Source organism: Protopterus annectens, chromosome 2.part1, assembly GCF_019279795.1.
Source record: "Protopterus annectens isolate FY-2018-M chromosome 2.part1, PAN1.0, whole genome shotgun sequence".
NCBI classification, from domain to species: Eukaryota; Metazoa; Chordata; order Ceratodontiformes; family Protopteridae; genus Protopterus; species Protopterus annectens.
The window spans coordinates 691839447-691864779 of NC_056729.1; the positions used below are offsets into that span (position 1 = coordinate 691839447).

The following is a 25333-nucleotide window of genomic DNA, read 5'->3' on the forward strand; positions in this document are numbered from 1 at the left end:
ACTGCCTTTCTCTGTCCTTTTCTTTGCATTTTTTATGTACTCTGGTAGTCGGATTGCTATCCGACGACATTTCTGGGTAGTTAAATCTGTTTCCAAAATACTTAGATGCAAAAATATACAGACGCTTAACAGAGAGTTGGTTAAATCTAGCACAAAACCGACAGCCAGGCACGTTGGGATCAGGGCCTAGGCAAGGAATACAATATAAATGGAAATCCTTATGAGGTATTTGCTTCCCACAAGTAATACAATTATTAACTTTTTCTGACATCTGTAAAAAGCGAGAAAAAAGTTTCCCCAACGGGGTACTTCGCTTTTGTGAAGACTTCGGTTCTGAAACTCAAACGCGAATATTTCAGTAGTCGGCCGACCAGCACTTGCGAAATGCTTCCGCTTCGGGCACTGCGCGGCAAGAAAGACTGGAGAAAATGTCATCGGCTGCATGTTTTATACCCCTGATATGACCTGACGTCATGAAGAGGAGACAGCAACCGACGCAGGACCCAAGACACTGGAATTCAGGCCGATTGAGGGCAACCTGCCAGCAGATTACGCTAATGTAATGACTGCAACAGTGAAACACGAATGACATCCTCAGAGTCGTCAGACTCTTGGTCAGATAAAGCTGCTGGGGACAAGTGTCTTTCACTTTTAGCAGGGGAAGGCTTGCTTCCCCCAATCAGCATGATAAGGCCTTCTGCCATTTTAAGCATCTGTGATTGTAGCAAGGAAGCAGGTGCGCGAGTTTGGGTCATTGTTTTTTTTTAGGCATAGCTCGTACTTTGGGCCTTAGAAACTCTGTAGTTTTAGAAAGAACTGAAGACGCGAAAGAAGTCATAGGTTTGTGCCGAATATCGGTAGTGCGAAGAACTTCCTCAGAAGCTGGTGCCTGCACAGCGGCTTCGGACCCATCCAAGGTAGAGGCATCTGCAGGTTCTGTAGTCAAAGAAGAGTCTCGTGGCATACTGGACACCAAACAGGTTTTGGCAGCGGCCTGCAAATCCACAGATGCAGGCATCAGGGTGCGAACACGCCTCACTGAGTAACTGGCAACTAGCTTAACAGAAGCGTCATCGGCAGTTTTGGACCTGTGCGGTCTGTCTTTATCCTTACATTTTTTCGGAAGATCGGTAGTTGGATGGCTTATCGAAGCCATTTTGGAATATGGAGATCGAGAGCGAAAGTATTTAGCCACAATAAGGGCCCGACGACAAATAGCTCGGGCACTGAACAAAGCACAAAACCGGCAATGAGGGATGTTGTGGTCTGGGCCTAAACAGGTGACGCAGTAAGAATGGAAATCTCTTTGTGGTATTTGCTTTCCATAGGCGAGACAATTGTTAACTTTTTCTGACATCAGTTAGAGCAAGAAAAAAGGATCCCCAACTAGGTACTTAGCTTTATAAGACTTCAACTTCAATTTCAGAAACGAAAACTCAGGTAACGGCCAACCGGCCTAGTGCGAACTGCTTCGGGCTCCTCAGCAAGAAAGACTGATGTAATGGCATCGGCTGCCTGTTTTTATACCACTGACGACCTGACGTCAGTCCTGGAGTGACAGCAACCGATGCAGAAATACTTAGCCTCTGGTATTCGGGCCAACTGAGAGCTACCCCTGGCAGGATAACCCAAGTGTGATGACTGCAACAGTGAAACACGAAGAACATCTAATATACAATAAAGAAAATAGATGTTGGAGGTGTGAATCACAATCAATAGTCAACTGGCAACATATGTTCTATGAATGCCATTTACTTAAATATTGGGAAAGTATTAACTATTTGCTACAGGCACTGTTCTCTGATAATTTCCAACTTACAAAATCTCTAGTTTTGTTGAATACACCTGTACTGTCTTGCATCCCAAGGCAAAAATATGTAATTTTGTGGACTCTCCTTGCTATTGCAAGGAAAAATATTACACAGAACTGAAAAGCTGTAACTCCTCCCAATTTTAAACATTTCAAGAACATGGTTTTATCAGTCTCGCAGTTGGAATTGAAAACAATCAAGGAAAGAAAAGAATGACCTACTTCCTTAAGCATTGCCTGGCAGAAAGTAAATCAAGTGCTGGAAACATATAACGGTCATAAATTATAAGCTTATTCAAAGATACTGTCAAGAAAACAAAGTTTTTCAAGTACAGACATCCTATGTAAATAGTTAGTTTTCTAATGTTTGCTTTTTGAATTGTTTCTCCACTTTAAGCTTTGACTATGTAAATATTTCTTTGATATACACACTGTATATATGTTTATGTTTCTGAAAATCAATAAAAATTTATTCAGTAAAAAAAAAAAATAAGACTGCATACACAGATGAAAAATGCCATATGGTTATCTTTAGCGTTGGAGGCTATTTTTACCTCAAAGTCAGGTTTCCGAGACTTTACTAGTTCCTTGATCCATTTATTTAAATGGGGATTTATCACTCTGTTGTGCACATTCCCTCTTACTTCAGACAGGGTTTTCTTCCTTTTGTTGAACAATCTATTAAGATTAGGGGTCCACCAGGGTGTCCTGTTTATGCGGGTTGACCCAGACTTATTTTAGCTCAGTACTCCCATTTCAATGCAGTTGCTTAAGTGGTCATACAGGGCTTTAGTGCAATACTCTGCATAGGTTACTGTTTTTTCTGGATTTGGGGGAGCTTGGAATCTAGTTATGCCATTACTTAATAAGGGGTAGTTTGACTTGGAAAAGTTAAAGTTCTTGGGGTTTGGTGGGAAGTCTAATTTTACCTTAATTTCCAGGGAGACTGCTTTGTGATCTGATCTTACCAATGAAGACATTACACACACGGGGGGGGGGGGGGGTGCAGTGATTTCCCATATTTGTGAGCATCAGATCTAGGATATTTATTCCTCTGGTGGGAGTGCAGACCAACTGCTCCAGGGTATTCCAATTTGCAAACTCGAGGAATCTTTGGACCAGTATGTATAGATCGTGTATGCCTCCCAGTATTGGGCTGGATAGCGAGTGACTGAAGTAGCTCTAGGTATAATATGTAGGCATCCTGGATCATGGAGGGGGATCTGTAGCTAGCAATAATTTGGTAATGGATTTTTCCCATAGATAGTTGGACATGGAGTAGTTCTAGCATGTTATATTGTTTGAACAATCTTGAGGTGAGATTATCCTTTATGTAGATAGATACACCTCCTCCTTTAACTCACTCATGTTCAGTGGGTGAACAGAACATACGATAGGTATTATAGCCATGCACAGCTTGAGTGCTTTCTATGGTTTTAAACCATGTTTCTGTAGCTGTCCAGATGTCAGCATTCTCCATAGTGAAAAAAGTTTCCAGAGAATGCAATTTCCTGTTGTGAATTCCTAGCATTGAGCAGCACCACCTTTAGCTTGTCCTGAGTATCGTTTAAGTTGGAAGGTTTGTTTGTTTGGCAATGCCTAAGACAGGCAGAACAGGGGAGGATAATATTTTAACCAATACCCAAAAGGGGAGGATAATATTTTAACCAATACCCAAAAGCCTAGAGGTGACAGGTGAAGACCATCCCTGACAAAGCAACGTGGTCTGTCAACAATGTCCTCCTAGGCAAATACTGGACCCCTTTGGAATGACACCAGTAGCTAAGCCATTTGTTAAAGTTGATCATTTTCTGTCTGTATTGTGACATCATCTTTGGAGACCATAGAATGCTGCTCAGTGTTAGACTCATACCTGCCTATGGCACATACTCAAATCATGTCGCTCTTCATATAGACCACAGAGGTATCTCTCAGGTCATTCACTCCCATATGGACTACGACCGAGGCATACTGGTACTTATGGGTGAGTGACTGATATGCGTGCTTACATGACCTGCTGGATCCTGGCCCCTGACAGGCAACTAACTGCAACACTCTCTTTATTCAGCCCTCTAAGGGGGACATCTGTTTCTGAAACAGTGGAGTTACCTATAACCAGAATGTTGGGATTTGAATTGTTTTGCCTTATGGGTTTGGTAGTTGATACACAATGAGATGTGGCTTTGTGTGTTGTGCTGATATGAGTCTTACTTGTGTGAATCTGGGGTTTCTGAGGACTGCGCCTGTGAGGTCTTTGAGGCTTGGGAAAGTTACAAGTGAGCACCTTCACATATCTTGGTCTAAGTTGGTCATCATTAGTGGCAGAGGTGAGTGGTGTGTGTGAGTTGCTGACAACCTGTTTGTTGCACTTATTGTCTATATGTGAGAGTCTGGCCTACAGTGACAATGTACAAGTACATCTCTCACATACTGTATTTGTCTGTTTAAGAATTAAGTGGTTGTCAAGTGTATATGAAGCAATTGCTACATTGCCTCAGGATGCCCATGTCCACCAAGCTGTCTCCACAGACAGTAGGAAAGCGCCCATCCAGTTGGATGCCAGTTTTAAAATACTTATAAGGGATAGAAGTGGTGGGTGTACATAAATGGATCAAGGTGGGTGGTACCTGCTTGCTGCAGGCTCAGGTGACCTAGTCTGCGATGCTGCCCATTGCCCCAAATAGTTGCTTACTATCCAGTGACAAGATTCTCAGTTGCTCACTGCACAAACGTGTTGCCTGGTGAGTGCCATGGAACTGGTGTAAAGTTCCAAGATAGTTTTATAGGGAAATTTTGATTTTTGTCATTTGTGTATATACAACGCACCATAAACCGCCTCTGCAAGAAGTGCAGCTTTGTGCAAACATAAGACTTAAATATGCCTAGAAAAAACAAGATTAACACTACCTATGCCCACAGAACAATCAGATAGTGAAGAAGAAGCTGCAGAGGAGGAAAGAATCCAGTTGGCCATTCCAGTGCTTGAAGACCGTATATGACGAAGCCCCAAGAAACCGGATTAGGGAAGTGCTGTGATGGTTCAAAGTCCTAGAAACATAGGCTGAAATAGTGCAGAGTCTTGTTCAAGGACCCAATCACATAAGTATGAATAATGTTCATACTCACAGAGGGGTTCCAGCAGGAGTGAGTGTGCAACAGGGTTCAGCTCTGAGCCCACTCCTTTTCAGAACGTTAATGAACTACGTCAACAGAAGAGTCAAAAGGTACATATCAATACGGTTGTTTTATGTAAATGTGGCAATACAAACATACTTTGAACAGAAGCTCCAGCAAATGACAGGTGCCTGGAAAGCAAACCCGTTGGCATTTGGGATGAAACTCCATACACACAAGACAGTGGTCATGAAAGCAAATGGTGGGAGGGAGAATTATAGATGCTGAAAACATACAGAAGGGAAAACCGTGGAAGAGGTCAACAGCTTTCAGCTTCTGGTTGGCATGGTTGAAGAGAAAGGACATATGAATGAGGTCAAAGCTGGAATAAGAGCTGCTGCAGTCAACTGACAAAAGGTGTTAGGGATGGAGTATAACAGAAGAATGCCAAAGAAGCTGAAAAGATATACAAAATAATGCCTTGACCAGTCCTTTGTATGACTGGAACCCTGAACAGTGAAGGTAGAGTGTCTGAGGAAACCTAAGGTTCATAGGTAGTTATTAGGCATAAAATCCAGGAGACTATTAGGGAGTCCAGCCTAAATTTCCAATTGCCCCAAAGCACTGTCTCATTAAGTAACTTTTAAAGGTCACACAGTAGGCAAATGAATGTGGAATGATTCAAACCTTGTACCCTTTGTACAGAAAGCAGCTCATTAACAAGTCAGAGCTTTAGTCCTCTGGACTGTCAGACAGTCATGGAGACAAAGTGCCCAAGAAGAGAGAATAGGATAAAGATGCACACTGTAGGGCAGATGAAGAAATGAAGACATTAGTGCAGAAGCCAAAATATCCCTAATTGCAGAAAAGTTCAAGAAAGACAGATTACACTGGTTAAAAAGGAAAGAGGATTTCAAAATACAGATGTGGAAGAGCCAGGAAGAAGGCAAGAGGAGACGAAGACATACACACAAGAGATGACTACACTATCTGAGAGAACACATATGGCAGTCAGGCTTGAGGGGAGGTGGCGATAACTAATGTAACCACCAAGACCCTATGTAAAACAAAATGTGAAAAAGGGGGTTGATGATAATGGGATTAATGACAATAACAATAAGATCTGAATTGCGAGGCAAAAAAGAACCTGCAGCACAATTATACTAGCAGTCACTATGGACCATGATAGTACAAGTGTACAATGGAAGGAAGCGTGCACACCTTTGAGTCAAAGACCTGAAGAAAAAAGAAAGGACTGAATGTAGTAGGAGGGAATATCTTCTGAATGGGCAACCTTCAAGGTGGCCTCACAATACCAGCTTTAAGAATCCACGCTAAAGTTGCCTAAATTTGTAAAACAACAAATGTAAAATAAAAAATAAAACTCCAATCTAAATGCATAGCACAACTAATATTAAATCTGTTCCTGCTACACAAATACATACATGCTACACTTGAATATCTAATGTATGCAATGTCTACAAATTACTTATTCCACTGAATAAGCATACTTTTACTAACCATGCTATTCCTTTCTTTTCCACTTCTCCACTGCTGCATTACAAGCAAAGCAGATTTTTTTGTTATGCAACAAGCAACATTTCCCCTGAAAAGTACAGTTTTGTACCTACCATAAATGTAGATGTTCGAGGATCCACATTGCTGCAGTCCTAACTATTGGGTAGTCCGCTGTCCAGTCGGCCCGAATACCAAAGTATATGGCTGACGTTGGTCAGGGCGCATTAGACTGACGTCAGTACGTCAGGGTACTAATGCGCATGACCGACGTCATATCCTCAGTCTTTTCTTGCCCCAGATGTCAGAAGACCCTGAAAAGATAAGGCCAAAACCAAAAACTCCAAACATACCTGCACAAAAATATGTACAATATATACAAAATTACCAGAATATAACCTCACCTACACAACCACCCCTAAACACAGTGGGGAAGGAGGGAGGGTAAATTGGACTGCAGCAATGTGGATCCTCGAACATCTACATTTATGGTAGGTACAAAACTGTACTATGTTCTTCATTCCACATTGCTGCAGTCCTAACTATTGGGTAGAATCCCAAAGCAGAGGTAAGGGAGGCTGGCAAATCATAAGGAAGCAGGAACTGACAACATGCCTTGCAAAATAGCTGTGGCAAAACCAGCCCTAGACTTAGAGTAGAGAGGAAGGTGATAATGCTTAGAGAAAGTATGCACTGAACTCCAAGTAGCTGCCTCCAAAATATCCTTAGTTGCCACCCCTTAGAAATGCTGTTGAAGTGGCAGTAGCCCTAGTGGAATGAGGCCTAATCCCAGCTGGAATCTCCTTGCCATGATGGGAATAACAAAATGCAATGCAAAACCCAATCCACCTAGAAATAGTTTGTTTTGACACAGGCTTGCCCTGCGAACTCAAAGCAAAAGAAACAAACAACTGCTGAGACTGCCTAAAATCCTTAGTCCTGCTCAAATAATAACGCAATTGCCTGTGTACATCTAAAGTGTGCAAAATCTTTTCCCCTTTATTTTGGGGATCTGCATAAAATGTAGGCAAATGAATAGTTTGGTTTAAAGCCACACTAGAAACCACCTTAGGCATAAAGGAAGGATTAGTACGTAAAGATACCCTATCCTTATGAAAAATCAAAAAGGCTCTACCGCCATAAGGGCCTGCAACTCAGAAACCCTTCTTGCAGAAGTAATGGCCAACAAAAAAGCAGTCTTCCATGACAAGTATTTCAATTCAGCAGTAGCCGTAGGCTCAAAAGGTTGTAGAGTAAGTTTCTCCAACACAAAATTGAGATCCCAAGCAGGAATAGGAGCTCTACGTGGGGGTCTTATATTCTTTGCCCCTCTAAGAAATTGCTTGAACAAAGGATGCGAAAACAATGGTGGGTCACAATCATAGTGAGCTGAAATTGCTGCAGCATGAATCTTAATGGAAGAGAAAGACAAACCTTTGTCCAATAACTCAGTAAGACATTGAAGAGCCACACTCAAATTAGGCTCAGAAATCTCCAAATTGTTTGCTGCACTCCAAAATAAAAATCTCTTCCATTTTTCATGACACTTTCCTTGTACTAGGTCTTCTGGCTTCCATAATCACATTTAAAACTTGTTGAGGAAGTTGAGACCTGCTGTCTTTCAAAACAGAATATGCCAGGCTGTTAGATGAAGAGAGTGAAGCTTGACATTGAGCAGGTGACCGTCCCTCTGAGACAACAGGTGTGGAATCAAGGGTAAAGGCCATGGAGGCTTCCTTACCAGACTCCTCAGTAATGGGTACCAGTGCTGCGAGGCCAATCTGGAGCTATTAAAATCATCCTTGGCTTGTCTTGTCTGACCTTTAGAAGCACCTTTGGGAGAAGAGGCAGAGGTGGAAAAGCATACACATGAAGATTTTTCCAACTGAAAGAAAGAGCATCCACTTTCCAAGCTGTGTGATGAAACCTCTTTGTGCAAAACTTTGACAGCTGGTGGTTTAGTGGAGAAGCGAACAGATCTATGTCTGGAGTTCCCCGTGACACTGTCAATTTTTGAAATACATGAAGATCCAGTTTCCACTCGTGGGGATCCATGATTTGTCTGCTTAACACATCTGGTAAGGAGTTCTGTGCTCCCGGCAGAAACCTTGCCTGAAGAGTTAGTTGCAAGCTGAGCGCAGTCTCCCATAAAATCATTGCTTGCCTGCACAATGGGTAAGAATGTGTTCCCCCTTGTTTGTTGATGTACCACATGACAGTTGTGTTGTCTGTTAGAATCAACACCTGCCCTGGAAGAAGTAACTCCTTGAAAGCCATTAATGCAAACTGGACTGCTAACATCTCTTTCATGTTGATATGTAGATGCTGTAGTCTGGCAGGCCACTTGTCTTGTATCCACTTTCCATTTAGATGAGCTCCCAAGCAATGTCTGAGGCATCTGTCGTTAGAATCTGACTCGCCTCTGGTCGGGTCACAGAGAGTCCCTTGTTTAGGTGACATTCCTGAGCCCACCACAAAAATTCCTTTTGAATGCAAGGTATTATTTGAATGACAGTGTCCAAATCCTGGCAGTGCTGTGTCCATACATTTTGAGATACCATTGCAGCTTCCTCATATGCAGTTTGGCATTGGGAAGCACCAGAATACAAGATGCCATGAACCCTAAGGCTTGAAGGACTGTCCTTGCAGTCAGCCCGGACTGAAGAGATAGTTGATGGAAGTAACTGGAAAGATTCTTTTGTTTGTCCGGGGTTAAAAAGGCCATCTGGGCTGCTGTATTCAGTCTCACACCCAGAAAGCACATGTCTTGAGAGGGTACTAGACTGGACTTTATTTCGTTCACAGAATACCCTAGGCATCTTAGCACTGCTATGACATATTCCAAATGCTGTAGAAGGTCTTCCTTTTCTTGAGCCAGAATCAGGCAGTCGTCCAAGTAAGGATAGATTTGAATTCCTTTTAGCCTGAAGTAAGCTATCACTGGAGCCAGAACCTTTGTGAATACTCTGGGCAGTAGATAAGCCAAAGGGCAATGCAGAGAACTGATAATGAGAATTTCCAGCTCGAAAACGCAGATACTTCCTGCAACTTAGTCTTATAGGCACATGAAGGTAAGCTTCCTTGAGATCTAAAGTTACCATCCAGTGATCTTTGCCCAGCAGAGGTAAAAGCTGTTGTAACGTCAACATTTTGAACTTGGGAATGTCCAGATAAGTGTTGAGGATAGATAAATCCAAAATTGGTCTCCACGTGTTCCCCTTCTTCGGTACTAGGAACAGGCGAGAATAAAATCCTAGGCCCCTTTCTGGCACAGGAACTGGCTGAATGGCCCCTATTTGGAGCAACAGAGAAATTTGCTTGTGAGCCTCTGTTCTTTGTAGAGGAGGAATGTCTGGCATGCCTTTGAAAGGAGGCAAGGTGTGGAAATAAAACCTGTAACCGTGGTGAATGATATCCAGAACCCATCTGTCTTGGGTAATTAAATCCCAATTTTCTTTGAAAAGAGACAGCCTTCCTCCCAAAGGTGCTGCCAGGCGAGAATGAACTGGCAGCTGAAAAGGCAGGTCATTGGGTCTGCTTACGAAAGGACTGACCCCTGCCCTCACCAGAAGTCTGAGCAGGGGAACTCCTGTCCTAGGCCTAAAAGAACCTTGAGCTCTGCCCCTACCACGTCTAGACCTACCCCTAGACTGGGAATCATAAGCAGGATAAGTCCATCCCTTAGTAGGCCAATTTCTACTAAACTTGGAGGCTGCACCTGCAAAAATCCTTAACAGTTTGCATAGACTTAGCCTTGTCCTCCATTTTCTTTAAAACTGCTTCCACAGGCGAACCAAACAACACATCAGACTGTAAAGGAGCATCCAAAATCCTTGTCTTAACATGCTCAGCTAAATTCTGATCTCTCAACCAGGCGTGCCTACGAAGAACAGAACCAGTGGCAGCCACCCTCGAGGAGGCCTGCACAGCATCAAAACCACACTGCAAGGAATGTTTACCCACCTGTTCAGACACATGAACTAAATCCTGCAACTCTTTACACTCAATACCTTCCGCCAGAGCATCCACCTTAGATTTCAATTGTGAAAGGAGATAATTCTGATATTTTAACATGTGAAACTGACAATTCAACGCCCTCATGGCTAAAGTGGAAGAAGTATACACTTTCTTTCCCCATCTATCCAAAGCCCTTGCCTCTTTATCAGGAGGGACAGGATTTTTAACAACAGAGGCCTTCACACCTTTAGGCCCCTGAGAGACAGTTTCTGGGTCTGCCCTAGGACTCTTAAAAGATACTTATGAGCTTCAGGCACCCTATAGTACCTATCCGGTTTAACTGGGGCAGGAGGCAAAGAATCAGGATTCAGGGAAGCCTCTGCAAAAACATCTTCCACCACATTCAGAACAGGAGGTATAGCTAAAGGCCTATGCTGGGGTAAAAACAAGAATTCCCTAAGCCTCTTCCTGGAATCAGAGAAATCTTGACCTTCCCATTTAAAATGCTCCCTCATGGAATGCAGAGTCTCTGAAAATGAAAAATCCTCAGGAGGAGAAGCTGAAGGAGTAGAATCATCCACATCAGAATCAGAATAAGGAGGATACTCCTGCAAGTCTACAGCCGAAGACTCAGAAGCCTCCGAACATTGCTCAAAACTCTCAAAGTCAGGTTCCACCCTAGGCCTCTTATCAGGAGGGGGCATAGAACCTCTAATCATAGTAATCAAATCCTCTGCCATTTTAAGCATATGTTTCTTAGGCAAAGACCCTGAAGCACTAGGAGAAACCCCCACTGAAGCTAAACTTGGCCTGCCTCTCAAGGAAGCCTTGGAAACAGAAGGGGAGGCTCTAACCACCTTAGGAAGAGAGGGAAGAACAGCCACCTGAGAAGCCCCCTCAGCCTGGCCTACTTCCTGAGAGGATACATCCTGTAACAGTAAAGTCTCTCCCTGAGACTCCAAAGAAACTCCTGGCAGAACCTCCGGCTCCACTGAGCCTTCTAAAGAACCGGCGGCTGGGACTGTCGGTTCGGCCACTCTAGGCTTTGCTGCTTTGTCCTTGCGCTTTTGGCGAAGCGGGCCGGAGCATCCGGCGGCATTTTATAATTACAACGCTTCCCAAAACTAACCTGGCACAGTCTAACCTTCTCTTAATAGTGCGTTTGTTAAATCTAGCACAAGAGCGGCATCCAACAACGCCGTGCTCAGGCCCTAAACAAGGTATACACAAAGTATGGTAATCCCTATGAGGTATCTGTTTCCCACAAGAAATACAGTTATTCACTTTTTCTGACATCCGGTTAAATACTGAGGCAAGAAAAAACCAAAATATTCCCCAACGGGTACTTAGCCAACTTTGATTCGGTCTGAAACTCTGACTTCAGAAACTTTCAGAACGCCAACCTGCACTCGCAAAATTGCTTCTGCATCGGACCATGCGGCAAAAAAGACTGAGGATATGACGTCGGTCATGCGCATTAGTACCCTGACGTACTGACGTCAGTCTAATGCGCCCTGACCGACGTCAGCCATATACTTTGGTATTCGGGCCGACTGGACAGCAGACTACCCAATAGTTAGGACTGCAGCAATGTGGAATGAAGAACATCTGTTTTGACACATTGTCTTGACTCTGCAAAAACAAATAATTTGATCTAAAGCTGAATTTAATTATTTGGCTGTGTGATGAGAAATGGACATTTTTGAATTCTGCACAGTTGCAAATGCAAGAACTTAGAAACAGAGATCAAAACAGTCATTATCTTTGGGCAGCAGAGATCAAAACAGTCATTATCTATGGACAAAGCTTCTTATGTACTCAGTTCTCTACATCCCTTTTGCTAATACAGTCAATTTTGAGGCTCTTTCACCTCATGTCAATGGGCATTTCCCACACAGTGACATCTTTCAAACCGAGCAATACTTTCACATTCAGCTCTATAAAAAAATGTCTTGTCACAAAGTGAGACTACTAGTTATCTGATTTTGTGAACCAACTATGACTTTTGAGCAAGTATTAAAAATATTGCTGAAGTATTAACATACCCTCATTTACCAGACTCTGCTCATTCCCATACTGGATAGCTGGAAGAGCAGTCTTCTCCTTCTCTTCTTTTATCGCTGGTAAGTGACGCACTGGGCCATATTCCACATGAAGCTTGATAGCCATTTTCACTTTGTGGCTAGCAATAAAACAATGAAGCACAGCATACTGATAAATTCTTTCATCAAAACTTGCATTTCAGTAAAGCTCTACACATCTATAAAAATCTAATAATTACTCTTAAGACTATTTCAACAAAAAGCAAATAACACAATTTTGCTTCAGTAGCAATGAATGTGTTACAGTTGGGGAAACAGGAATCCTGAATTTATCAAAGTATGCCAAGCGGTCATCAACAAGGCCAGTCTTGTCAACATTAGTTAAAAGGAGGACACAGTGAGGAGAAAATTATTTCCATTATACTTGTTTCCATTATTTTTTTAGGTCTTGTGATGTGGAACTTAATCCTTAGCTAGATCAGCAATTCTGCTGTAAACACAGTAAACTTACTCTTCCAGTGAATGCTGGAAGTATCAGATAAAACTCTCCTTCCAAGCATGACTGAAAACTTCCAAAGAAACCATTATAGGCGAGACTGACATAGGCCATGCCTTATAACTCTGCCACTGCTGCCATCAATAATTTACATGATGGAACCAGCAAGTTGAGTTCTGACTCCCACCACTGGTACCAGTTAATAAAAAAAGGACAACTAGTCTTAAGGGTGTAAGGTAAAATGCTCAACGTTGCCTTGGGTAAAAGCAAAGTCCTGACACACCCAAATAAACTTTATGCTGTATAGCCAGAGTTACAGTCACTGGCTAACCAGGATTTCATTATACTGTGTGTGAGCCCAGTGCCTTCCAGTGCAATCCTACCAAAAGTAATTAAAACAGGACTACTTTTATGCACACACCAGATATTTTCCAGTGTGGGGTAATAAATATAGCAACTCTCCAGTGCCAACAACCCCCCTCCCCCAAGCTTATGGTAATGCTACCACCAGCCCATCATAACAAAACAAAAACACGCTGTATTGTTTCTTTTTAAGATAAGTCAATTTTTAAATATTTAAATGATTGCAATTAACTCTAAGCAGTCACCTTTAAAGGGAGGACACTGCACTTAAACTACAACATTTAAAGTTGAATAGTAAAGTTTTAACTTGTTTTAAAAAAAGCACTTTCTTCATAAACCTGTATGAGAAATTGAAAATAAATATTTAAACAGAAAATATTTACAAAATGTTAGCTACAGAGAAACTATGTCCTTATGATTTAGGCTGTAGAATCAAAATGAATTTTCACAGTTCATACAGGCAGTTGTTCAAACGCTGTGCACTATCCCAAGTGTATGCTCCAGCAGGCAGACTGAACAACTGAACTGCAGTAACTCCTGCAACTACTCGATTATAATTAACAATCTTCTGAAGTCCTAAACAAGACTTCCTCTGGCTTTTGCTTTTTTGTATTTTGGAATATGCTTTCTTGTTTACAGAGTTACATATCCTAGGAGGAAAAGTAAGATTCAGCGAGCCACAATTGAATTATAGAAATCACTTTTGACCTAGCTGAAATCTCAAAGCAACATCCGACCTTCCAGCAATACAAAAGTTGTAATCAAGAAGTGATATTCAGCTTTACTTTAAAACTTATGCATTTCCCACTGGTTTGCTACTTGTGTGTCTCTGCTATCCTTAAACGAAAACAAAAAAATCTTGCTATTTTCCCACTTTCTATAATTAAAAAAAAAAAAAAAAAAGTTCAGTTACAGAGTTGCTGTTCTGGACTGTTTGTAAGTTTCTTGGAGGCCAGTGCTTACTTGGGCTAAAGGGAAGTCTCTGTGTTCACCAGTGGCAGTGGTTAACACTGAACAGCCTGCCTGTCCCTGTAGGAGTGGTTACTGCCTAGAAACTGTAGTTTTAGTGGCCATTTTGGGTCAATTCCAAACTCATTGATCGGTCTCTCTCTTACAACTCTGCAACCGTGTGATTTTGGCATCTTTCCAGGCTTGATAGTTGTTGCTGAAGCACCTACGAAGAGGAGAAAACGCTGAGAGAAGAAAGGAGCCACTTTTGAGATTTGAAGTATTTTCTTCTGATTTATTTCTTAGAAAAACTGCATTGCCGCCTACTTTTCGGCATTTTCTTGCTTGCAAAAGTTGATATCTGTGTTAGAAACAGTATTTAGAACATACCTAGAGCCTGTTTATTGCATTTTCTGTGTTGCACTAAACTTACAATAGTTTTTTCTTAAAATTGCATTTTACCTGCCTCTGACCTAGCACACATGTATTGGGGTCATTTATTGCACTGTTCTGACTAGTTTGCTACTTGTGCGTCTCTGCTATCCTTAAAAAAAAAAAAAAAAAAAAATCTTGCTATTTTCCCACTTTCTATAATTTAAAAAAAAGTTAGAGTTGCTGTTCTGAACTGTTTGTAAGTTTCTTGGAGGCCAGTGCTTACTTGGGCTAAAGGGAAATCTCTGTGTTCAACAGTGGCAGTGGTTAACACTGTGCAGCCTGCCTGTCCCTGTAGGAGTGGTTACTGCCTAGAAACTGTAGTTTTATTGGCCATTTTGGATCAATTCCAAACTCCTTGATCTCTCTCTTAAAACCCTGCAACTCTCTTTTTGCACGGTCTTGCACACAGAGCAGCGTCGGTTAGCTAGGGTATACTATTCCTGGCTTCACAAAGTCTGCGCTGCAAATTTTCCCTTAGAACTAGGCAAGCCTCAACTCAAGTGCTTCAGATCAACTGCTCTTATTGCAGCACTTGCATAACCCAAATCACCACTTGTCCAAATCTCCTAGATAGCACTATTATTTTCCAAATCTCCTAGACAGCACTATTATAATACAGCACAAGACCCTCGACTGTCCGCAAGACAAGTGAAATTCACTTTTCCAAGCATGTCCAGAGGTCAGCTTCAGGTGTACTCTCCAGTTCATCTGGTGGAATTGGGAATCCTGAGGCAATGTCACAACTGCCTCAAGTATACAGACAACCCTCTCTTCTTACCTCTAGACACAAACACTTGTGATAGATGCAAATACACAGCCAGACTGGAGGCTAAGCTCTCTCAACCCATGACTGTAGCAGACAGTCAAGAGGAGAAGAGACACACTAGCATCACACCACCAGTCACACATGGATCGGTAAAACATACACAAATACACAAAAACATATTCGGAGGCACTAGGTACCAATCTGAAAAAGAAACAGTACCCTCCAAAGCAGACAAGCAAGCAACCTGCACCTCCAAACACAAGCCAGAAAACACATTCACCTCAGCAGTGTGCCTCACAACAGCCCCCAAGGCAAAACACCATACCCAACATGCTAGTAATAGGAGACTCTATAGTAAGGCACACAGATGTTCCACTCACCAGGCTGAACAAAGAGAAGGTTACTGTCAGCTGCCTGTCGGGTGCTAGGATCCGCCACATAACACAGGCACTTAGGTCACTCCAGAAGAAGTACAAGTATGACACTGTCATTGTACATGTTGGTATGAATGATCTAAGACGTACCTCCCTGCACTACATGAAAAGAGACATTGAGGAGCTCTCTGATCATGTAGCCCAGGCTGGTATGACCCTGACCTTGAGTAGCATACTACCTTCACCTAGAATGATACCACAATACAAAGACAAAATGATCAATTTCAACAATTGGCTAAGCTTCTGGTATCATTCTAAGAGGATCCAGTGTCTGTCTGCCTGGGATGACATGATAGACAAGCCTCGCTGTTTCGCCACAGATTGTTTGCATCTGTCACCCCTAGGCTTTTGAATACTGGCCAAGGCTCTTGCCGTCCCCATAGGGCCTTTTTTAGGCAACGCTCAAAGGACAAACCAACCACCGTAACCAGCACAGGTAACCAAATACTAAGGGTAATGCTACTCAACGCCAGAAGTCTCAACCTCAAAATGCATGCACTCGAGGCACTCCTCAGTATGGAGAAAATCTATGTTTGTGCAGTGACGGAAACCTGGTTCAAGGCTCGAGAGAGCACCCCAGCACTACCAGGTTACAATTCATATCATACCTTCCAGCCTCAGTTACCGGATCGCAGTACAAAGGGCGGAGGTTTATCCATATTCATCAAGGATACCCACATCTCCAGGTTAGTGGTGCAGCATGATGCCCCAGAGATCATCCATGCGCAACTATCAGCAGGCAAAACCACATTTCAAGTTGTAGCCTGTTATAGATCACCCACCATGTCCCAAGATGCTCACTCAGCATTCCTTGAGGCATTGGAAAATATAAAGGGTCCTACCCAACACCATAATTTTGGGTGATTTCAACTACCCTGGTATAGACTGGACGAACTACCAAAGTTCTAACTCCTATGCCCAGCAGTTCATAGAATTTATAAATTCAAATGCCCTTGAACAACTGGTATGTTCTCCCACTAGAGGGGACAACATATTGGATTTAGTCATCACAAATATGGGCGCCCATTGTACCACACCCATTATCACTCCCTCTCTGGTCAGATCAGACCACAAACTGATAACCCTGGACGTCCTCACCCCTCCACCTCCCCCAGTCAAAGAAACCATCATAAAAAACCTTTCCAAAGCAAACTTCAAACTACTTGTGTCAGAAGTGGAAAGCTTCACTATTCCCTTGCAGAAGGATAATGATATCCAGGATGCAGAATCCTACACCAAGGCACTTTATATACATCTTCAGGACTGCATGGACCGTGCTATCCCCAAGTAAAACCAAGACTCCTTCCTCAAGCAAGAAGAGACCAGTCTGGTGGACCTCGGCCATAAGCAAACTACACAATAAAAGGAGGAGACTTATACAAGAAAAGGCCAAATCTCAAGTAGAAAAATCATCCCTGATCAGCATTAGTAAGAAATTGAGGGCCCTCATCAAGTCAACTAAAGCCAATTTCGAAAAGAAAGTTGCCAAGGATGCCAAGGATAACCATAAGGCCTTCTATGGTTACGTCAAAAACCTAAATGGCAACGCTCAGGTCTGTTCTGAGCTAGTACAAAATGGAACAAAATACACTGACCCCACTGACATTGCCAACATCTTGGCTGATAGATTCAGTGCAAATCCCCCCCCCCACCACCACCACCTACAGGGCATATTACTATTCCAGGGGATTGTGTAACTCCAATTATTACCAATACGTTGGTTAATAAGGCTGTATCTAAAGCTAAAAACACTGCCTCCATGGGACCAGATGGTGTCCTGGGCTGTGTCATACGCGAGCTCCAAAATGAATTAACCCTGCATCTGAATACCCTGTTCAGTCTCAGCCTCTCGACAGGATATGTGCCCATAGAATGGCGCACAGCAACGGTGGTTCCGCTGCACAAGGGTGGGCCCACAACCGACCCTGGGAACTACTGACCAATAAGCCTGACCAGTCTGATCTGTAAGGCAATGGAGCGAATCATTATGGAACTCATAAATGGAGAGATTGGGAACCTCCAAAACACTTAACCCCACACAGTTTGGCTTTGTCAAGGGCAGATCATGCCTCCTGAACTTGGTAGACTTCTTTGAGACCGTTACTCAGGCTATAGATAAGGGAAAGGAGGTACACACGGCTTACCTTGACCTTGCTAAAGCATTTGACACCATTCCCCATTCGGGTATTATTGATAAACTCACCAACTGGGCATAAACCCTTGCGTCACAAGATGGATCGCAAACTGTCTCTCAGACAGATCCCACAAAGTAAGAGTAGTGAGATCTATGTCCGAATCCAGACCAGTAACGAGCAGTGTGCCTCAGGGCTCTGTCCTGGGGTCCCTCCTGTTTGGCATATACTTCTCAGAAGTACAGGCAAACACTGAAGGGCTGTGGCTGACCAAGTTTGTAGAAGACTGCAAACTGGGTGCTATAGAGTCTCCGGCCGACATGGATATCCTCCAAAAGGGCCTTAATGAGACTGATGCATGGTGTCAAAGCCATGGTCTCAAGCTAAATGCTAAAAAATGTGTAGTAATCCCCTTTGGAAAAAACAGAATAGCCATGAACTACCACATAGGAGGTAACCCCCTGAAATCTGAAGAAGTAATAAGGGATCTAGGGAACCAAGTAGATAGTCAGCTTTCCTTTGATAACCATGTTGCCAAGGTGGTTAGAAAATCCTTCCATGTGACCCATATGATCACGAAAGGGTTTGCATCAAGATCTAAGGATGTAGTGGTGCCCCTCTACTCTTCCCTCATTAGACCCATTATTGAGTACAATGCACCAATTGGAATGTACCTGGCTAGGCATCTCCAGCAGCTGGAGAGACCACAGAGGTACCTCACTAAGAGTATTACTGGCCTCAAACAGTTGCCCTATGCAGCGCGATTGAAAAAACTAAGGCTTTTCTCCGTTGCATACCGCCTTCTCAGAGGCGATCTCTGCCTAACATAGAGCCATGTCCAACCCAGAACTGTTGAACATGCTCCATCTTAGCAAAACCAAATCTACTCGAGCTACACGCTCTAGAGATATAAACCTCAGCACAACAATGAATAGAACATGCTGGAGGGATAGATTCCCTTCGCAAAGACTTCCCTTGCTATGGAACAAGGTCCTGATCTACATAAGACAGAGCCCCTCACTATCACTCTTCAAGAGGAACCTTGACGAGTGGATGGGTAACAGAAAGTTCACACCAGGGATCATACCAACAGCTCTACTAGATAGGGGCCAAGGGTACTAGCTGCTAGATCAAGGGCCTAGGGAACTAACCAAAGGGGCGGTGAATACTGCACAACGTGGCTGTGCTAATATATGCCTTTGGGCAGATAGCCCAGTACCTACCTATGAACTGGTAAATGCAATTACATACCATTTCACACATTTTCTTTCACATACTGCGATTCACTGAACACACAGGCACAATGCACTTTTTACCCTTTATATCACCATTACATTTTACCGGATACATCTTTTACTTTTCATGCATGCATTCTATAAATAATAAATAAAAAAAGAAAATCAGTAACACTTCTTAGTTTATTACAACTTTTGTCTCACAATCGCTATTACTGAATGCTGTCAAAAAATACTTGGTGTAATCAGTGTCCTTCAAAGTAAAAAAAGCCTGGAATTAAATTTGGTGCAAGTTCTGCTTTTAGTGTCAAAATACAGACGTACATCAAAGCGGATGGCTTGTGATGACTAGCTGGAGTGAAAGTTTAAATCTTTATTGGTCAGGTATATATTTACTCCACCAACTTCTCCAACTTAAGCTTTATCTATCACTTAAACTGGTCATTACTCTGGAAAACTAAACATGCCATATTGGGAAACTTGTACATACACTATGGTACTAAAGCAAATGTTTTACTCCCTCATGGATTAAGGCAGCTTTTCTTTACTCAATCATTACAACACCTACTAGACTTAACTCTTAAGTAATCAGTCACTCAGACTTTGTACAAACTAACATCATGAAAGTATTAACATAAAAAGTTGTGTCTTACCATAACGTTCCATCTGTGTTGTTGATCTTCATTCATTCATTACCGATGGGAATCGGTTCCGCCCTCGGGACCGAGCCAGCCTTTTACCAAGGTCATGCCAGCCCTAAACTCTCGAGCCAAGGTTTTGTCCACAATGCCCTCTTCCCTGTCAACTCACATCAAGTTTGCCAGAAAAAAGTAAAGCAGAGGCCGTCTCTGGTCAGAGTGTACCTATTCAGATGACACAGGAGTCAATGGGATCCTCTGATGTTGTTAATCTTCATTCATTCCTTACGGTTGTGACAGAGTCCCCAGCTACCTTAGTTCCTGCGAGGCCCTTATGAAAGGATATTCCTGAGCACCACTGAAGGATGCTCTTCCTCTGGAGGCCAAGTCCAATTTGTAATGAGTGATGAAAGTATGAGGGTTGCCCAAGTTGCAGCCACACAAATGTCATTCAAAGAGGCTCCAGCATGAAAGGCCGCAGAAGTGGCCACTGACACGGTAGAGTGGGCTCTAACCCTACGTGACAGTGAATGATTATTTCTGTCAAAAATAAACGTGATACAATTCCTCAACCATTTTGCTAATGTTACTTTGGAAACAGGACACCCCATTCTGTGTCCTGAAAAAGCCACAAACAATTGATCTGACTTCCGGATAGATTTTATTCTGTCAAGATAAAAATGTATTTGTCTATGCATGTCTAACGAGTGCAGACAATACTCTCCACTATTAGAGTGGTTAGGAAATAATACTGGGAGATCACCTGTTTGGTTAATGGAAAGATCGGAGATAACTTTTGGCAAGAAAGATGGGTTTGTTCGGAGAGATACTCTGTCCTTATGAAAAATAAGGTAGGGATGCATAAGGCTTGAATTTCTGATATACGTCTGGACGACGTGATGGCTATCAAGAAAAGGAACTTCCATGAAAGAAATTTTAGATCGCGACTACATGCCGGTTTAAAGGGAGGTCCAGTTAGATTTTGTAAAACTAATGAGAGATCACAGGATTCTATTGGTTCTCTGAAAGGAGGTTTAATATGGATTCCGCACTTTAAGAAAGTTTTGCAAAGTCTGTGAGACATAAGGGAAGAATTTTGAAATCCACTATGGTAATTAGAAATGGCAGCCAAGTGAACTTGAATAGTTGAGGCTGCTGCGGCTGAATCAAGTAGGTCTGCTAAGTATACAAGAACGGTGGCAATAGGCACTGTAAAAGGATCTAACTTTTTGTTTTGTATCCATATCAAGAATCTCTTCTACTTGCTGAGATTAAGTTCCTCTGGTTGATGATTTATGAGAAGCAATAAGTATATGACGCACTGGGGAAGAAATGTCATTCTGCCTGACAATCACTGGAAGTGGAGAAACCAAGCAGTCAGCTTGAGATTGGGGATGTTCTGGTGAATCATTCCTGGTGGGTGAGAGATCAACTCCGGGGATGGCTGCAAGATCCATGGTTGATCTAGAAGGTGAGGACAAAGGAAGGGGAACCAAACTTGACGAGGCCAATAGGGGGCAATGAGGATCACTTTGCTTTTCAACCGGAGGGCTTTCTTCTTCAAGAACAGGGGGATGAGGGGGAGAGGAGGGAAGGCGTATAGAAGACCTGAGGGCCAATTATGGACCAGAGCATCCCTCGTTAACTCCCCCGGCGGAGGAAAAGGGCAAAGTTGTTGCTGCATTTGTGGTTGATTGGGGAGGTGAACAGATCGCAGCAAGGCTGGCCCAAGTGTCTGAAAAGTTTTGCCACTATCAGAGGATTGAGGGACCACTCATGAGGCTGAAGAATACATCTGCTCAACTTGTCTGCAATTACACTGGAAATCCTGGGAATGTGCGTTGCTATCAGAAAGTGGTTGGAAGCTATCGCCCATTGCTAAATTCTCATGGATTCTCGACACAATGGGTAGGATTTTGTTCCCCCTTGGTTGCTGATGTACCAGACCACAGACATGTTGTCTGCTGGAATTGCAATGATCCCTGATGGAAAGATGGGAAGAAATTATTGCAACGCTAAAGGCACCACCCTCAGTTCTAGGACATTAATATGCAATTGGGCCTCTGTTTCTGACCAGGTACCTTGGACTGCATTTCCCTGATATTGCCCTCCCCCCATCAGGAATGCAATCTATGGTTACCGTGGCCTTAGGCTGATGGAGGCAGAAGGGGCAAGACCACGGTAGACCATCTGGTTTCAACCATCACAATAAGTCCTGCTTGCATCTTTGAGTCACTCAGATTTGGAAGGACAGAGGGTGCTGGAAGGGGTACCACTGGGTAAGTAGTATCCACTGCAGAAATCTCATGTAGAATCTCGCTAGGGGTACAATGGTGATAGATACTGCCATAAACCCTAGGAGTTGAAGTACAGACTGAGCTGGGGAGAAGGTTGTGACAAAGTATCGTTCGGACCTGGGATCTTATCCTTTGTAGTCTGTGGTTTGGTAGGGATGCTTGGCAATTTGTCGTATCCAGAACTAACCCAATGAATTCTAGGGACTAAGTTGGGGTCAAGTTGCACTTCTTCCAATTTATCGATATACCCAGATGTTGTGCTATTTTCAGAGTATATAACAGAGACTCTTCCAGTAGATGCTTGGTGAGGGCGATGAGGAGCCAATCATCTAAATACGGAAACACCCAGAATACTTGCAGTCTCAAGTGAGCTGGCACTATTGCCATGCACTTGATGAACACTCTGGGTGCCATAGAGAGTGTCCAAAGGGCAGTACTCAGAATTAAAAATGAATGGCCCCTGCACGGAAGCAGAGGTATCTTCTTGAGCGTTTGTCCATTTTTATATGGTAATACGCATCTTGAAGATATATAGAGCACATCCAAATGTATTTTTCCAGCAAGGGGAAGATAGATTGAACCATGACCATCTGGAATTTCTCTTGTTTGATTAACTTGTTTAATAAGCTGAGATCTAGAATCGGTCTCCAGTCCCCTGTCTTTTTTGGCACTAAAATGAATTTTGAGTACAATCTGGATCCTATTTGGTCTGGTGGGACTGCTTGGAGGACTCTTTTTGGAGCAGCGTTTGAATTTCTACAGCTGCTGCTTCCCTTTGACTGGGTGGAACATTGGGAATTCGGGTGGGGTAGAGGGTGAATGGAATGTTGCATCCTCTGGTGATTACCCATTGTACCTATGAATCTGTTATTGTTTGCCAGGCAGAATGGTACAAGGAGAAATGTCCCCATAGGGTTGGCTCCACAAAGAGTCTCTGGGGACCTGGTTACGTGGACCTCCCCTGCCCCGAAAGGGGCATCTTGTGTTAGAGTTACCCCCTCTGCCTCTAGGGCAATACTCGGCACGTGCGTCACGGAAAGGACCCTGTGATTTTTTTGTGCCACATCTTTCCACTCCTCTGGTTTCTAGAGTAAGAGCATTGAGGAGCTGAAAAACCTATACTTACGGCAGAAAGGGTCTTGCCTTCTTGCTCGCACCTTGCCAACGTTTCTTTAACTTTTGGGCCAAAAAGTGAAGAGGCTTCAATTGGAGCATTCAAGGAGGAGGACTTAAAAGGGTTCACAAAAATCGCACAGGCGCATCCAGGCATGACGTCTCATGACGATGCCTGAACTCGTCACTCTGGCAGTTCCTTCCGTTGCATGGGATATCAGATGCATAGAGGAGTTAGAAATGGATTCGAGGGTAGCTAGCTGTGAGGCCACTTTATCGCAAACCTCATCAGACACAGTTCCTGCAAGGTTTCAGAGAGTTCAATAATCAAATCTCTCTGGAGCCTGGTGAAGTGTGCCAAATAATTCAAAGACCTAACTGTGAAGGTCGATGAAGCAAAGACTTGCTTCCCTAGTCTGTCCACTGCCCGGGACTCCTTGCTGGGTGGGTGAGTGGACAGTCTGGCTCTCTTCAGCCAGTTCTTGCCTGGTAGCTGCCGCCACCACCATGGCGTCTACTGGAACAGCCCTTAACCAATGTGGGTGTAGTTCCAGGGGTGATAACATTTTGTCCGGCCTCCAAGGAATTGATTCAATGGTGTCAGGATATTTCTATGCATGCTGCACAATGAGCCGGACAAGCTTATCTGCAGGTGGGGTCACCCAGGAACTAGGGGGCCAGACACGAAAAGCCTGCAGGAACACAGACTCCTCTGAGGAAAGGCTGGGGGGCTGCCAGCCACCCCTCTGTTTCAAAATCCAAGAATGTCTCCAAAGGACACCTCCTCAGAGGGGAACCGTGGGGACCCTTCCCCATCATAGAAATCCATGTATTCAGTCAAAGACACTTCAGGGGAGTCTACATGCTTCCTCTTGCACAATTTCTTACGGTAGACTTCCTCAGTGGGACCTTCTGGGGAAGACTCTGAAGAAGCAGCACCCTGGGGCAGGGTGTCCTGAGGCTCTTGTACCCGGTGTCCAACAACAGTGGCTTGTGTCAGCTGCGGCACAGAGAGGGAGCCGGGTAACGATACCGACACAAATGGCATACCTACTGAGGCAAGGACCCTCTACATGGCCTAGAAGGCTGCCCCACCCGAAGAGGGTTGGGAGCCTGGAACAGAGCCCAAAAACCTAGGAACCGGGGTCACATCCTGCTCTGACAAACCAGCCACCAAACCAGGAGTCTCGAGGATAACCGGTACCGTGGACTGCGCCGTAGAAAAAAATAAACAGATGCCGAGCCAGGGAATGTGGTACCGACAGGGCAGCCACAATTCTGAGAGAGAAGCGGTGTCGAAAGCACCGGGAGCCACAGGGATGGCTCCAATACCATGATGAGGTCCACCAACGGAACTGAAGCATTGTCTATGCCGGTTCATGGTGCTTCAAAGCTTGCACAGAAGTTGAAGGAGGAGAATAGTCTGGAGTCTGTGGAGAAGTCCGACTACCTCCAATGGGAAAAGTAGACTTAGTGGGAATAGAAATCCCTATGGCCATCAGCAGCTGACTGACAAGGCTCACTGCATCCAGTTCTGGCAGGGTCCTAGTTGATCGCACACACAATTCTGAAGGGAACTCAGGCCTCTCTAAAAATGGGTTGTACTGTTGCCCCAAAAAGGGGTCTATTGAGGGTGAATATTTAGTCCTGGCCGTTTTCAATTTAGAGACAATGGCAACGGTTCCGAGGATGGATTTGGTGCAGAGATAGACGGTGCTGAAAAGGTCTGCACTATTACTGTCAGTGCCGAGGTCGGTTCAGAGGCCTGAGACAGTGCTGAAGTAGACGCTTTCAGCGTCGAGGTAGAAATGGGAGACAGTCAGTGAAGACTGTGCCCAGGCTGGAGCAGAGGTTGATGCAACAGTCAAAGTTAGTTCAGACAGTTTAGGTAATTTAGTCTTCGGTTCCTTTAGGTCTCCGGAGGGAGACGATGGAACTGATTGAGAATGTGGCCTCTTTTTATCATGTTTGCCAAGAGGGGGTGAACCCTCTGTCCCAGGGATTGCCTCCGAAAAATGTGTTCAAGCAGGCCTTTCAA

At 43.6% G+C, this 25333-nt stretch overlaps 1 protein-coding gene across 1 annotated transcript in view; it reads right to left on the reverse strand.

Moving 5' to 3' along the window:
• LOC122794901 (pleiotropic regulator 1-like) overlaps nt 1-25333 on the reverse strand; it is a 319076-nt gene that overhangs the window by 208142 nt on the left and 85601 nt on the right. Inside the window, exon 3 of the mRNA XM_044063497.1 lies at nt 12442-12578. Within this exon, the coding sequence (XP_043919432.1) occupies nt 12442-12578 (137 nt within the window). The remainder of the gene's footprint in view (nt 1-12441; nt 12579-25333) is intronic.